Consider the following 16,653-nt stretch of genomic DNA (forward strand, 5'->3'; position numbering starts at 1 on the left):
CAGCTCTCATGTTCAGGGAAGGACTGATGCATCTGTAGGCGGGAGGATTTCCTTTTTTAATTTTTTCTTCAAAGCCTGGGCCAGCTGCCCAAAATTCCTGGGGGTGCTGAACAAATTCGGGAAGGTTGTGCTGTAAATATTGCTCCTACACTTGCATGAAATCTCAGTGGTTGGCATTAGAATTCCATCTTTTATGTCCTTCCTAGCAAATGTGGGCCTTAAAGTTCAGCCCTGCGATCACTATCTTATTACTACTGCCGATTATTCAAAGATGCCAAATGAAAACGTTTTCACTGTGTAAAAAAGCATTTCCGACAATTTGAATGATTACTTAATAAATACCACGCTTTCTAAGATCCTGTCCCTCTGTGGGGGTCATTATTTTGTTATAGCTGCTGTTATGCACACCCCATTTGAGCGTATAGCCTCTTGCAACATAGACCTTTTAAACTACAACAAATGTTAATATTTTCTTACTTCTACTTGGGAAGCAGGAGAGCTGCAAGCCTGCTATCGGAGGACCATCAGCATTTTTCCAACGGATTAGAACTATTGCCACTTTTATTCTAAAAGTTCTTTCAGATTCGCCTTTAAATCTAGAAATTGTTCTTCCTGCCTGTTTACGCCTCACTCTTCATCAGTGAAGGCTCCTCAATGTTGCTAGTACCCTTAATATTTACTGCTTTATTTGGATAGGGAAAAGCCCTTCAGAAAATGAAACCATTGGTTACATATGGCGGGTTCTCTACAGAAAATAAATCTGAAAATGCTACCACTACAGTTGGGCAGTCTCGAGCATCTCGGATTTCATTAAATGTCCTATCTGAGTACTTATCAGAGACTTCATGGAGAGCTATCCTGGGCCATGCCTCATGATTTAAGCATTATTCTTGATGGATCTCAGAGTAAAGATGCTTCTTTTGGCCCGGAAGGCTTACATAGACTCTTTGCTTGAAGCCTGGCCGGGCACATATTGTCTCCTTCAAGCAACCTTCTGTTTATGTACAGTCTGGTCAATCAATTTGGAAAGCAGAGCACTATTGGGTTAGGGAAAATGATCTTCATGGTGATTATAGTATTTTTAGTCCTTGATCTTCCTCCTTCACAACACCCTCCCAGTCATCGGCTCATAGCATATGCTGTGATCTTCAGGGGTAGAAAACCTGAATTGTAAGGTGGTGGTTGGTGACCTGCATGTGCGGGCTAGTCACGTGGAAGGATGCATGGGTGTCATCCCATTCTTAATTTCATATAACTGCAGCATACTTTTTTGGGCAGCTTTCCCCCATGCTTCCCCTATACTTTTTCGGCCAATCTTAACTAACCAGAACTAATCTAACTGGAATTACCATGAAGGTTATTTTTTTCTTTTGTGCCCATTTGAATTCTATCAGAATTCCATATTCGCACAGTAGATCTACGCCATCTTCAACCAGATATTAATTTTCAACCAGATAAAAACAAACATTACAGCTGCATGGAATGTTTGACTAATTGATAGGTAGGGTGACCGTCCATCATGCATTTCCTACCCTTCTAATCCACAGTGATTCATAGCTCCATTCAAAACAAAGCCTGTTGTGTGACTCATCTTGGCCTTGATCGTTAGGATTCTCTACCCTCCTTGAACCTCATTCTGGCCCTAAAAAATAAACTCACTGTCCACTTTATTTACTAAGTTGTGTTTGTTTCCCAAAGAATCGGTTCGGCAGCTTGGAATGTCCAAAGTCACAGGAGAGGTCAACTGCTCAAGTTCGGTGGTTAGCAAATAGTAAATATTTGGCTTGGTTGTTATTGTGGTACAATTTGATTTACCAATAATTTGGGTGAGAGGAGCATGCTCGTAGACACCCACACCTGTAACGGTTGTTTTGTATTCCAAAAAATGTTTATCTTTTTGTTCAGAATATTAGAAATACATTTTAGCCTGATGTGCAGTATCCCTTCAATGAGGGATGCAGTTTATCACTATGCAAATGTGTTAACTGTTTTTTTACCCTATAGCTCTATGCATGTTTGACTTTGCGTAAATCATTCTGAAAATATGCTTTATTTTTTTTAATTTGACAGGCGTGGCCTTTGATTATATGAAAACAATGTTTTTCATATAGTTACATTTCTACCTTAAAGGTCATTGTACTAGTGCACAGGCTGGGCTTCTCCCTGAACTTGGAAGTCCCATGTGACGCCAGTCCAAAGGCTCCAGTTCATCGGAGCAGTCCTATAAACTCTGGTAGGGAAGGCTTTCCCTACCAAAGAAAGAGCCAACAACATGGAACAGATGGTACATTTGTTCCAGACTCACAATACCTTTCCAGCGGCTCCCTTCCTCCGCTTCATGGGTCTCGTGGCCTACTGCATTTTTCTAGTGCCAGAAGCCATACTGCGCATGAGATCCCTTCAGTGGCTCCTAAGGGACCATTGGTCTCAGTACCTGGGAGCGCTCACAGATCCACTGTGACCAACCAAGTGGTCCGTGACCTCAGCTGGTGGGACGCAAAGTTTCCCCCAATCCCTTTTGTTGTTCAAGATTGGGATCTTAATCTGATCGTGACATAATTGATTTCGGCTCCATTCGAGCCCATGCATTCATATCCCTTAAAGCTGCTGTCCTTTAAAACCGCCTTCTTAGTCGCAATCACTTCAGCCAGGAGGGTTAGTGAGTTGCAGGCATTGTGCTGGAAACCTCTGTTTCTATGGGTTTTTTTGGGGAGAAAGTTTCTCTCAAAGTGAGCCCTGGATTCCTCCCGACAGTAGTTTGAGTTCCACCTTTCTCAGTCCATTGATTTTCCTGTTTTTTACCCTCCACCACATCCCTCAAAAGAGGAGGAGTGGTTCCACTGTCTTGATTCCAAAAGAGCCTTAAGCTACTATGTCGCTCGAACATCTGGGTTTCGGAAGACCGATCAGTTATTTGTGGCCCATTCTGTGTCCCGTAAAGGTTTGGCTGTGACAAAGCAGACCCGGTCTAGTTGGATTATTCAGTGCATAACCGAATGTTATCAGTCAGCGGGCAGGTGGGGCTTCCTCCCAGTACCAGGGCACACTCAATAAGAGGGGTTTCGTCTTCTACAACCCTACAGAGAGGAGTTCCTATTGGCGGCATATGCCATGCAGCCACATGGTCGTTCTTGCACACATTTGCCAAACATTATTCGCTTGATGTTGCATGCGGGGACAATGCACAGTTTGGAAGAGCAGTTCTGCAAAATCTGCTTGTATAGCGCTTTCTGCCCTCCTCTGTGTCCTAACTACTTGGGAGTCTATCAGATGAGGAATCCGTGGGAGAAAAGCAAGCCATTGAAGGAGAGCTGGGTTAGCCTCCCCTCCGGTTTTCCTCTAGCATTCATGTACAGGGGAGGGGAAAGGGTGGAACTGAAGCATGGGGCGTAGTGACGTGGTACTTATACAACGGTCACGTCTGGATCTGACGATCTAGCACTAAGCAAAATAGATCCGCCGAGTCGAGGTCCACTACGCCCCATCAAAAATGTTTCCGAGCAGCAGAGCTGGATGAGAATATTTATCAGATGAGGAATCTGCGGGAGAAGACTCCATAGAAAGATCATTACAGTAAGTAGCTGCTTTAAGGCCTGTTCAAGATGTAAACTCCAGAATGTCTACATTGAAGATCTTCATGATACGTGTCTTTACTGTCTATATCCGGAACATAACTTGTCCAATTGTTCACATCCAAGATCAGCAAGGACTGCCACTGCAGGTTAATGACCTGGTTGAATGAGGTTGCTGGGGGCCTCTGACTGGCCTCTGTCCGCAGTTATGACTCTGCCAGGCACAGCAGACCCCTAGAGTGTTCTCCCTCTTCAAAGAGGTCGAGGGCCACACAAGGAATCTTCCCGCCGGAAGAGAGCAAAAGAGGGGCATCTGTCAAATGCACAGGCTGCTCCACCATTGACCGTTTCAGCACCTAAAGCACCTTTGTCTATGATTACATTGTCTAAGCAGTCTTCGGAGAACTGGCCCTCATCCACGACTACCATCCCCTTGTCAACGTCGACCCCGTCGACTCCCCATAGTCGGCCCAAATCAGCCGTGACAAAGCCCTCCTTGACGATGGCAACCTAGTCGACTACCCATTCAGCCACATCTTCAACTACTACTACTTCAACCAAGATACTACTAGCAAAACCGTTGCTAACCCGTTGACGACCAAATCTTCTGCGTCTTTGCTGTCTAAACCATCGTTTTCGGCCCCATCCAGAAGCGTTTCCACATTCCCAAGAGGAATTGCCATTGACGGGGAGGTACCATCTGCTTTAGCATTCTTCCGAACACCTCTGGGGACTCGGCCTGTTTTCACTGGCTCCCTATGTACCGCCTCTGACTCACTGTCCATGACGACTCCTGAACTGGACATTGAGCTTCTGGAGACTATTTTCTTCCAACTATGAGGAAGAACAAGAAGCAGCTGTCCTGCCTCTTCCTAGCATGTGTCCACCAGTTCCTCTGAAGCAAGGCCCTACTCGACCTCCAGTGGCGCAGCCTTCTCCAAGCACTCCTGTCCCAAGTGGCGCTCCTGGCTCCAGTGACCTGTCTGTGGATATACTGTCCACTTTGCAAACACTGGTTGGCGAGCTCCAGCATATACTTCCTGCTCCACTGTTGCCCCTTCAGGAGCAACCTTGTGAGTTGTTTGCATGAGAGGGCTTTGCCCCCGCACTCCCCACCACTATCTAGGCCTCTTCCGCAGGCTCCATCCCTGCCACCTGTCACCCTCACTGATACTGACGCTGATGATTGTCCGTCAGATGGTTCTCCAAGCAAGCAGGCCACAGAGGAGTTTGAAGGCCTGGTGCCAGGCGATGGTGAGCCAGTCAAACTACTGCCAAAAGAATCGCCTCCAGATGAAATTGGCTCCTTCTATTCACTCATGACGTGTGCCGCCAATCTGTTCGATCCTATGCCTAAGGAACAGGAAAAATGAGTTTTTTTCTTTTAAGAGTCTAGAACCTTGCAGGAAGTCGATGGTTTCCATGCCAATGCTAGAAGATAACTGAGAAGATGGGTCTCCTTGTTATGAAAAACCCCTTTTCAGCACCACCCAAGGAGGACAGCCTTGAGAAAAAATACAAGGTCTCATATTCCACGCCAAAATGCTTCCACACGCAGTCATGTCCACACTGTCGTTTCTGCAGCGGCACGTAAGCATTCTACCAACCCTACTTAGCCCTGCATGGTGGCTGCAGACTAGGTGGACAAACAGGTAGAGCAGTCAGGCTTATCATAAGGGGAAGATGTGAGCTGTAGGTAAGTACACTGAACCCAGTTAGTACAGTAGTCCAAAGAAATACTTAAAATGTTTTATATTAAAATATATATTTATTATTTACACAAGGATTGTCATAAAATACTCAGATCACTTTAACAACACACATAGGATTACTTATAGTTGATTTTTCAAAGGCTTCTGATTAGTTGCTAGTTGCTCGCAGTTGCAATTGTTAGTTTGAACTAATGACTTCTACCGTATTATCAGTATTACTGCGCACTCGTGCACAGATATACAGTAATTTTATTTAGTTAGCAGAACTACATAAGATAATCTTTTAGGAAGTAAAGTGGTTGGGTAGTCCAACGGCAGCAGAGGTAAGGTTCTAGAAACATTTTCTCTACAAACTATAGCTTTAAAAGTCCGATCCCTAACTCTATGCAAAAGCCAGTTCGTAGAGGCTCAAGGCCTTACGAAGCAGCAGAACAGCAAATGTTCCAGTGGATACTTTGTCTCTTGTTAAGGGTGCCAGAAGAATTAACTCGACGTAGGAGACCCTGTTAAAGGACTTGAAAAAGGGACCCAAGCCGACAGCTTGGCTCGTGTAAGAGTGGACACCCTGGACAAGTCTACGTGCACTCCAACATTATGGAGCGACTTCTTGGCTAAAGGTAAGCAATACCTTTTCACCCCGCAGTATTTTACGTTAGAAGAAATGTTTGTGGCTGGATTCTCCTCTGCAGCAGCGATGGACCCGGTCTCAAGATTCCTTGGTCTGGTGATGAAAGGCAGGACAATGAGAGGGGTATCTCAGCAGCCGTCTCATGGGGACCTCTGAAATGGATTTATCTAGCTTCTTTGGTCAGTCTGCGGTTCTGGGGCCTTTTCTGCAGCACTAACAAAGTACACAATTTGCCTGGTCAATCTTCTTCGATTCCTGGAGTCCTGCACTCTGGTGTCTCTTGATGTTCACCCGAGGCTCAGCAAAGACTCAAACGGATTCGGCCTTGGCAAGACGATGCACTACAATTGTGTCAGCGTTCTCTTGCAGCTCTGGAAAGTCACATCACCTAGGGAGATAGCTCAGATTGTAGTTCTTCACAGTGTTGCAAAGGGCCTGCAGGCGTCACTGGTCATCGTCTTCGGTTACTTCAAGTTCCAGTGGTCAACCTGCCTACTGGAGCCTAGGCAGGACACCCAAGGGGTCACGCGAAAGGCAAAACACGCACCGACCTCCCCCCAACCCCTCCCAGAATGGTGGCAGAAGAGCTAACCAAAAACAACCATACTAGAAATGGTGAAAAAAGAAAGGAGCCACCATTTTGGAACGTAAGTGACCCTATTGTGCCCAACCGAGACTGGATAGTCTGCAGTAAAAACGAATGGCACAATAGTTGGTAGAACACATCCACTGCCAACAGCCATATCTAGAGGGTTGTCTATGTGACTACAAAGTCTCAGCAGCATAGAGAAGGGGGATACTAGGTATCCCCTTGATACTCCACAAGATAGTGTGTGCCAATCTCTCCTATGTTTTAGGAGGGATAAAAAATATCCCTCTATCCTTAAGAACAGTAGTAAGTAAGGATAAAGAAAGAATCTGAAAGGGTTCCCAGCCACACACCCCATAAGGAGCTGTGTGCTGCAAAATTGAAACAGATGCCTTAAGAGATATGGAGGAAAGTAAACTCCATAGTAAAAGTAAAACGCAGAGAACAGATTTCCGAAGGGCAGATCCCACTCATTCAGGATATAAAGACAAAGGTCCAGAAGTCTAGCAAAAAGTGCTGGGGGGACGGGGGCGGGGGGGTCTCACTAGGAGAGGGCATGAAGCATACAAATGAGAAATCTCCCTAACGGCTATCAAGACCGGCACTGACGCAGCCTGCTCGCTAGGCACTATACAGGAACGCTGCCAGTCCTTTCGCTTTGGTAAAGTGAGATTCTCAAGGACTTAATGGGAATATAAATCCTCCTACCGGCCACAAACATCCCACACTGGCACCTAGGAGAGGTTACAAGGGAAGGGCCCAGTCGTACAGAGGAAACCAGCGCTGCAGCAAAGTTTCCTCCAGGGCTCCATCTCCAAAGCAGGCCTGGCCAGGGCTTGCATCCAACCCCACCACTTCAGCACCCCACTAAGGAGGAGGCAGGGGACCGAGGGGGTGTGTATCGGGCGGTCAACCATCTTTGTCACGCAATGAGGACCTCACCGACAAATGGATACTAAACATCATTTGCCAGGGTCATACCCTAGAATTCATGGGGAAATGTTCCTCCCATCCCAAAAAGCAACACCAATCCTTGCTCCTGCAAGAGGTACGGTCCCTCCTAAGGACGAGGGCACTCCAAGGCCCAATGCACCTCCGAGGGTCAGGAGTGTACTCCAGATACTTTCTGGTGAGAAAGTAGGAAGGATGGAGCCCTATATTCGACCTCAGTCTCCACAAGTTCCTCAAGACTCAAAGATTTTGCATGGTCACACTACAAAACATCATAGGGCAGCTGGAAGAAGGGGACTTCCTCTCCTCTCTAGACCTAGAGGGCATGTTTTTCCATAGCCCCATCCATTGACCGCACAGGCATTTCCTCAGATTTGTAGTCCAGGGAAAGCACAATCAATTCAAGGCACTGCCCTTCGGACAGAACTCACTGTCACAAGTGTTAACAAAATGCCTAGCTCCAGTGGCAGCATACCTCAGTCGCTCAGGCATTTACGTTTACCCTCAACTGGATGATTGGCTAGTGCGCGCTGCCTCTAGCAACACAGAACATCAAGGATACCATCTGGTGTCTAGCATCTCTGGGGTTCTCACTCAACTTTGTGAAATCCTGGATATAGCCTGCTCAAAACTTGCTATTCTTAGACTTGCGCCTCAACACCCTCCCATGTCTCGCCACCCCTCGGAGGAGAAGGAGAACACGATACTACGAAAGGTCCAGCGGCTGTCAAGCTTGCCAATTGAATCAGTCCACACCCTCAAGTCCCTACTATGAATGATGTCCTCATGCATCCCCTTGATTCTGAACTGCAGGCTCCATATGAGACCACTGCAGAAATTCCTCGACACCCGTTGGCAGCAAATATCAGGGTCCTGGGAGGACAAACTTCTTACACCATCTTTCCGCAAGGCTCTCCAGTGTTGGTCATCGAATCTCACACAGGGCACTCCCTTTTCGCCTTCTGAGGGTGAGGAGCCCACACAGGACAGTTCCACGACAGGGGGGAGGGGGCTATGGCTACCCAAAGAAAAATCCCTACACATCGGTGAAATGTTCTGGGCCCTGAAATCCTTCAATCCGCAACTTCAGAACAAGGTGGTTTGCATCTTCACGGTCAACACCACCATGTTTTATATCCGGAATCAGGGGTGCCTGTAACGGTGTGTGGGAGTGCTTCTACAAGTACCAACACAGCTGTATATAGTAATCCATCCCCACCCACCAGGTCATGTTAGCCATGGATTTAGAGTTGCTAGGCCATTGTGTACATAGTTACCAGGCTCCAAGGCTAAGTGCCAGAGTGGAACTTGGAGCCTGGTGGGAAGGGGAGTTCTGGATTCCATGGAAAACAGTTGAAGAGAGCCTCGATGGCTGGGGGTCGTTATGCATGAAGCTTAACATGCATTGTTAAGAAACGGTCAATAAAAGGGCAAGTTACACCATCCATAAACGTGTGGGTCTCCCTTTCATACACAACAAGGGGTGCCCGCTCTGTTTTGTTGTTGGAAGCACAAGCACTATGGAAATGGGCACTGGCGCAGAACATGTATCTCATTCCCTTCCATTACTGGGGATCCACAATACTATTGTGGACTCGCTCAGCAGTTCTCTGCCTCTTCTCTAAGTGGGCGGGTGTGGGGATCAACCTGTATGCCACAACAACAACCACAGTGACCCAGTTTGCAAGTCGATTTCCCCCCAAAAGGGAACCTCGGGGATGCATTCTCTTTCACATTGGAGCAACTGTTACTGTTTTTCTCTCAATTTCGTCTAATGCTTAGAGTTCGAAGTGCACTCAAACTAAACCACTGCAAGATGATCCTGGTAGACACAGCATGGACTTGCTAGATTTGGTACGCCAACCTACTTCACCTATCAATGGCACAGTTGCTTCCTCTCCCCGACCTTCTCTCCATAGACAAGCGGGTCATTGCTACACCATGATCCAGTGCCCCTCAGCTTGGTGGCTTGGCTTCTCCAGCCATACATGCTGTCCTGCTATAAGAGCAACTGGAAATGTTTGACTACATGGTGTGAATTCCAGCAGCTAAACCCGTTGCACATCCGAGCTTCTCAAATCTTTCCATACCGCTTTAGCAAAAGCAGGTTTGGAACACATCTATCAAAGTGCATTTAGCAGCCGTTTCCTGCTACACACACCCCACAAGCCAACCTTCGCTCTGGTTGTAGAGGCTAATAGAGGAATTCCTCAAGGGCTTGCTCCATGTGTTCCTCCAGTCCCGCCTCCCTTCGTTCGAGCCACGGCGCCAGTTTAGGAACTTGATGTAGTCCTCTTGAAACTAAGGGGCCCGCTGTTCTAGCCTCTCCACAGAGCACTGTTCAAATGTCTCTACTGGAAGACTGCTTTTGTAGTGGCCATCACTTAAGCCAGACGAGTAGGTGAACTGCAAGCGTTCTCCTACAAGCCTCCATACTTTACTTTTCACCAGTCCAAGGTGGTTCTCATAACATAACCTTCTTTCATGCTGAAGGTTCCCTCTGTCTTCCACCTAAACGAACCACTAATGCTGCCAGTGTTCTTTGGCTCCCCTTAGTCAACAGCGGAGCAAGTCTTGCATTTTCCCGATGTTGCAGAAGTCCAGGTTTTATATGGCTCACACAAGGGAGTTCCACAAGTCATCACAGCCGTTTGTTGCCTTGGGACCAGTAGGTAAGGGCAAAGTCGATGGTGGCCGGTGTGCATTTCAGTCCAAAAGTTCACTACACAAGAGTCGTGGCTTATACTACAGCCATTCTGTCCGGTGTTCACCTTCTCGACATCTGCAGGGTGGCCACATGGAGGTCTGTCCATACCTTCACAAGGTTCTGCTGTGTCTATGGGGATTCCAGGTAGAAGTACCAGGTTGCTTAGCAAATTCTTCGCTTGAGGAGTGTTCCAGAGGTGAGTTAATTGCTTCTGTAGAGCAATACCGCTGCACATTTTGGGATGTACTGCTGTGTAATTGTATTCAATGAGCATGTGAATATATGCAAGATCCAATAATGGATAAGGAATAAGTTACTTACCTGTAACAACTGTTATCCTGCATTGTCATCTTTCATGGATTCACATGCAACCGTCCCACCTTACCCCTCTTTGGTCGTTCTTGGTACTTACTGCCACATTGTGTGCTGCCAAATCTGAAGATGGCCACCAGGGGTAATGCTAAGGGGACCTGTTAAATTGGCTGTGGGCAGTATGACCGAGTGACACAAATGGGGTACTAAAGTGCCCCTTAGTTTCAAACTTTAAAGGTAAACTGCTTTAATATTACTGAGTATTCCCAGCCTGACTGGGAATATTCAATGAGCATGTGAATCCATGAAAGATACCAATGCTGGAGAACAGCCGTTAAAGGTAATAATGTATTCCTTTCGCTCTGTGTCTCCTTCCACACTACTGTAAAGTGTTCCAAATGGTGGTGTTCAACTGTCTTACTAATTTCATAGACATCCACAACCTTGGGGACCCTGCCTCCCTACAAGCAGGTTTCCGCTCCTGTCACTCCACGGAAACTGCTCTCATGAATGTCACCAACTTCATTGACTCTTCTAAGCACTCAAACCTATTCTCTATCCTAATTCTCCTTGACCTGTCTGCTGCCTTTAAAAATGTCGATCACTCTGATCTCCTTTATACTCGCTCTTCTTGGAATTTGCGATCAAGCCCTTGCCTGGATTGAATCATACCTGGCATCTCGCCAATTCTGCCTCCTGGAGCAACACCACCTCTCAACTCACTTTTCTGTTTGTGTTCCACAAAGCTCAGTCTTGGTCCACTCCTCTTTACACTCTACACCTCTGCTCATAGGGCACTTATCTCCTCCATTGGGTACTCGTACAGACACCCAAATAATCTTCTTTTTTCCTGAACACTCCTCTTGTCTATCTCCATTTTAAACACACTCTCTGCCATTAAATATTTAATTGGATGGCTTTGCACTCTTTGATCAACTGTACCAAAACCGAGGTGCTATTCTTCCCTGCCAAATCCCTCATCTCTTCCCCGCCTATCCAGTTCTCAATTGACTCTCTCTCGTACTCTTCAGCTAGAAATCTGTCATCTATGACCCTTCTCACACCTGCTCTACTTTAATCTCAAACTGCAGCTCGCCTCAACCTCCTAAATATTAGTAAAATCAGCTACCTCCTTCCTTTCAGCTTCGCCAAGCATCTCTTAACCACCCATGTCTTCTGCAAACTGGACTATTGTGCCAGCATCCTCTTTGGCCTCCCGAACTATGCTTTCTGTCTTCTCAACAAGATTATTACATTTCTTCGAACTATATCACTGCACACCTACTTCTTTGTACCATCACCAGGCGGGATGGCTGACTATGTAAAACAAGGCCAGATTTGCATTTCTTCCCCTGGTATACAAATCTATTAACAGTAAGGCACCACCGTATCTAACTTCCTCTAAGCCTTCTCGTAATTTCTGCTCTGCCTCCTCGACTCCCCATGTGACACCTTGCCCTCCCTGTGCATCCTCTCGCTTCCACTCTCTTCTTGCTCCACTTGCATGTAATTCTTTCCCTGGACATCTGAGAAGCAGTCTGCAGATTTGTTCAAAACCAAACTAAAAGCCAACCTCTGCGTCTGTTATCCCCATTAACCTACCTCTCATCTGCCTTCTAGCTAACATTTTTCCCTCGCCTCTATACTGCCTGTCCCTCACTTTCTCTGCCTCCACTCTACCACTTCTTCCATCAGTCGCATCCCTAACACAGCTGCCCATACCACCTACCTGCCCTTAAAAATGTCTGATTGTCCTTTATGTATGTCCACCCATCTATTGTCCCGGTCACTGTTCCATTTACTCCCCAACACAACCTGGTCAGAATGTCACTGAAACTCACCCCATTGTAATTAGCTCACTTCATCCTGCCGAATGTGATTTCTTATCTATTGTACATTATTTTGTGATTTAAAAGAACATTGCAACGCCCTGCACATTAAATAAATGAATCACATAAAAAATCATAAGTGGCAAGGATGGACTTGGGAGTAGGGTGAAGGGGGCTTGGAAGCAACATATAGAAATGTGTTCAACAGCATTGTAGTGAATGCATCAGATATCGCTGCTAAGGTGGTGGAAACATTGTAAATGGATTTTAAAGTTGTGTGGTCCAGTAGTAATAAAGGGTAAAGCAAGTACCATTTAGTCAGCTGGGTTTGCATGCAAACGTTTGGGTGGCGTGGAATTACCAAACCTATCTATGCATGCTGCCATTCAAGAACCTCCGGTGTTGCAAATCAAGCACATTAGTAACCAATAATGTACAGTATAGCGACCACATTTCAGTTTCATTATGTAATTCCTTTATGCTAGTTGGTTGAGGTTATGATTGGGCAGCATTGTGATGAAATGATGCAAGTGCTATGATCTGCCAAATGCGTAACGTCCTCTTACCATTTCACATTTCAACCCACAGTGCAACATCACCAACGCGGAAGAGTGGACAACGTTGGTGCTACTGCTCCAGAACTTCCAAATGAAGAATGTTAATTTTATATTCAATAACCTAGAACTACTTCTGCCACTGCCTGTTCAGATACTCCCAGAACCAAATGTTGCACCTGAAACTGAAGGAGAAAAGGCTGATCCATCTGCTTTAGATCCCAAGTCTGCACTTAAAGAGGACACAATTAAACATGACTATTCTGAAGATGGTAGCCCAGTGAAAATGTCTATGCGGATGAAGTGTAGAAAAAAGCTTGGACTCTTTAACGACCCTGACTTATTTGAGTGCGACTCTAAATTTCTGACATTGCACAACCAGGAACTTCCGTTTTCTGAATTGGAAACCAATGTTCAACTAAAGCCAGCAATTGTAAAACCTCATCAAGAATGCCTAAAAAAAACTCTCAGCCCAGCAGAGCAACAGTGTTCAATTCTTGTATCCCAGTGCCTAGATTCACTGATGAAGTTTGTGGACGACATATCTTTTTTGGATTCCTGTCTATTAACTAATGTTGAGGAACAGACAGAGTTGAAAGATATGGATTATAATTGGAGTGGTGGCAGAATAAAAAATGGTCTATGTGATGGCCATAGAGTTGAAAGTAAAGATTGGTGGAGTACACAAAACTGTGGAGAGCTGAAAGCTATGGTGGAAGTGCTCAGTTTTCGGAACTGTTATTCCAGTATTTCTGATAAAATGGAATCTTCTTTGGACAAGTGCAGGAAGCTGGGAAAAGATCCAGTGGAAGAACTAACGCTGCGCTTGCCTAAACACAGAGATGCAGTCTCCTTCAGTCAGTCAGGGGTGGATGCAAGGTAAGTTTTTAATGGTATTTATTGAAATTGCATTCTATTTGGGGGATGCTTGTCCAGCCCTATTTTTCCTTTTATTCTCACACTTTATGTGCTTATAACGGAAAATACAAGGCTGAGCATCCCAGAATGCAAACAGAAAATGACTAGATAATGTCCCCCATGCCTAATTTGGGAGTGTTGTCATGTACCCACCACACAGAGAACAGAATAGCAAAGGCTGTTTACTAAGCTCACTGCATTCAAAGATAGTTGGATTGAAAAATTACTGTAATGGTCAGCAGCTACAAATTGGAAGCCTCTTAATTGTTGCTAGGAATAAATTAACTTTCTAATAACTCAGTTTTACAATAAATTTTGGTGCAACAATTCAAGTGCTGCAGAGATCTGTGTTCAAATTGCAAGCAAATTTTTGATTCCGGCATTTTTCATATGCCTTTAAGCCATGATGAAAATGTCATTGCGATTATCGGTAGTAGCAACTACAATTTTGCAAGATTGTACCAGCAATTCTTGTATGAATACGTTTCTATTGCTGATAGTTTTGGTAGCAGTGTCTACCATGTTCAATCTTACAAAATATACGTCATGCTTTGTTTTGGACTCTTTTCTTTGTGGACCGATGTGTTTGCTAAGGAAAAATATCAATTTCTATGCATTATTTCAAAGAAAGTTCTGCACCTGTACACTGATCGGAAATGCTGATACCCGTGCCAGTAGTTTCCTTATAGACTGCATCAAAGTTTTTTTGCAGACTATAAAACTCAATGTAAGGGAACGTTTCAGTGACAGTACTTTTGTAAGTTTAGTGTTTTCTTAATGTAAAGTTCTTCACATTTTATTTATAATGAGGAATACTGCAACATGATTCCACTTAGCTGACTGTGATAAATATTAATAATTGTAATGTTAAGTGACATTCAGGCAAATGGCTCTTTTCTTGTCGGAAAGGGGTTTTATTGGCAAATAACTGTTTTGGCATCAAAATATCACTGACCAGCAGCTGACAAAGCCACACAAGGCACTGTCCTTTCCTGACTAGGTGACCCCTTCTAATTCAATGCTCATCTTACCTGCACATGCACGCTGTATACAGTGTGAAACTGGTGCTGCAAGCTATAAGTAGGTTCATATACATGCATAATTTCTATAGTGTATGGCATTTATGATGCGCCTGTACACAAGTGTTTCTAGGCGTGACAAGACAAGGAGGGGGAAAATAGGGAGGACGAAACGACAATCTTACCCGGCCTTGTCATTTAGATCGCACAAGCGCAGCTAAGGGAAGAAGTGCAGGGGTTGGGGTGGGTGGTGGTGAAGTGCAGGTAATCAAAAAAGTGTTTTTTCTATGGCGTTGCACTGATGTCTCTTTCTTGTTTTATTGCTGTTGAAATTAGGGATGTAACGGTATAACGGTATACCGTTAAAGATACCCTGAACCACTTAATTGAACAATAATAACAGTCACATTGTTTATACCGTTATACCGTTCACACCGTTAAGTGTGCTTTTCAATCTGATTTGGAAAGGCTGCAGTAAGCAAGTGCTGCGCAGTCTTGGTCTTGCACTGTTTGGATGTGCCGTCTACCAAGTATTTTCAGTTGGAGCAGTTTTTAATGCCATTCCATAAACCACACGTGCCTGACACAAAATCAATATGTTAGCAATAGGAAGAATAGATACAGTGCCATTACGGAAAAGGGTTTACTTTGGGGTGGGGGCTTTGGGGTTTATATATTTATAATGGAGAATGTTCTCTAAACATATGGCAATGGGGGATTTCCCTGGTTCTATCATTGAATTTATACATGTCACACTGCGAAATTCACTCATCTGTCGGTATTCCCTGCTGCCATACCAAAGGGTAACATGTCCGTGATTACTGAACACCTTTTGGCCCGCAAGTAAACTAAAGTAAGAGAGAGAGAGAGAGAGTGTGTGAGTGTGTGTATATATAGAAGTGTATACTCCCATCAGCCTCCATTGATCTGTGGCATGCAGGTTATCAAGATGGCAACATGTTCCATCTTCACCAGTAGCCAGTGGGGGAGCAAAAAGCCTAAATGACCACTTAAGAAAAGCTATTCAGTTTGCTTTGCCAGTTGCAGCAGCCCCCCCCCTCCACACGTGCGTTTGTGTTTGGTGGTAGCAAGGCATTTCAGTGGAAAGTATGTTGAAAAGCCCAATTCTGGCCCTGGGTGCCGGGTTTTGTTTGTGATGATAAATCTGTCAATTTATGACCTTTTAGAAAATATATTTGTTAAGATTAGTTAACTCCACCTGCTATACCGCGATAACCATGATATACCGTCATTTGGCAAGAAGTTTATCGTACCGTCCTAAAACTAATACCGTGACACCCCTAGTTGAAATTGAAGAACATGGGAGGTCAATTTGAACATAAGTAAATTATATTGTTCTTCGAATTACTTAATGCCAGTACAATCTGTACAGATGTACTGCTTTGTTCAATGCATGTATTGTCCCTGTATATATTTTTATGATTGACCTTTGTGTTTATCAATTAAATTTATATATTTTTCTAGAAATTGCCTGTTGATTTAATGATAAAAGGGCAGATTTCTTTTCTTCAATCACTTTGTTGACCCAAGGTTACCGATGTGGAACATAAACAAGATGCCTGTTGGACCCAAAGTATAGTACTAAAGGTTGTTGACCTTTTTGAGGGTGGTCTATTACGTGGTTTTCTTCCCTTTTACCTCCTTCCGTGTTATTGGAATCAAAAAAGTGCTGCTGGTGGGTGGCTTGGTGCATTTAATGAAAAGTGCAGCCAATGAGTGGCTCTTAAGTGCAGGGAGAGGGGACTGTAGGGTTAAAGATACAGTCCACAAGTGCTGGGACGCCACGAGGCAGTGCAAGGTGCATCTGGACAGGCAGGGACCTGGGCCCAAGTTCAGAGGGT

The 16,653-nt window shown here is 44.9% G+C and overlaps 1 protein-coding gene across 1 annotated transcript in view; it reads left to right on the forward strand.

Annotated features, from left to right (window-relative positions):
• The window catches only part of ATAD5 (ATPase family AAA domain containing 5), a 648,582-nt gene that overhangs the window by 517,970 nt on the left and 113,959 nt on the right, over positions 1–16,653 (forward strand). Inside the window, exon 21 of the mRNA XM_069654960.1 lies at positions 12,889–13,733. Within this exon, the coding sequence (XP_069511061.1) occupies positions 12,889–13,733 (845 nt within the window). The remainder of the gene's footprint in view (positions 1–12,888; positions 13,734–16,653) is intronic.

Source organism: Ambystoma mexicanum, chromosome 3q (genome assembly GCF_040938575.1).
Source record: "Ambystoma mexicanum isolate Mex_15411 chromosome 3q, UKY_AmexF1_1, whole genome shotgun sequence".
NCBI lineage: Eukaryota > Metazoa > Chordata > Amphibia > Caudata > Ambystomatidae > Ambystoma > Ambystoma mexicanum.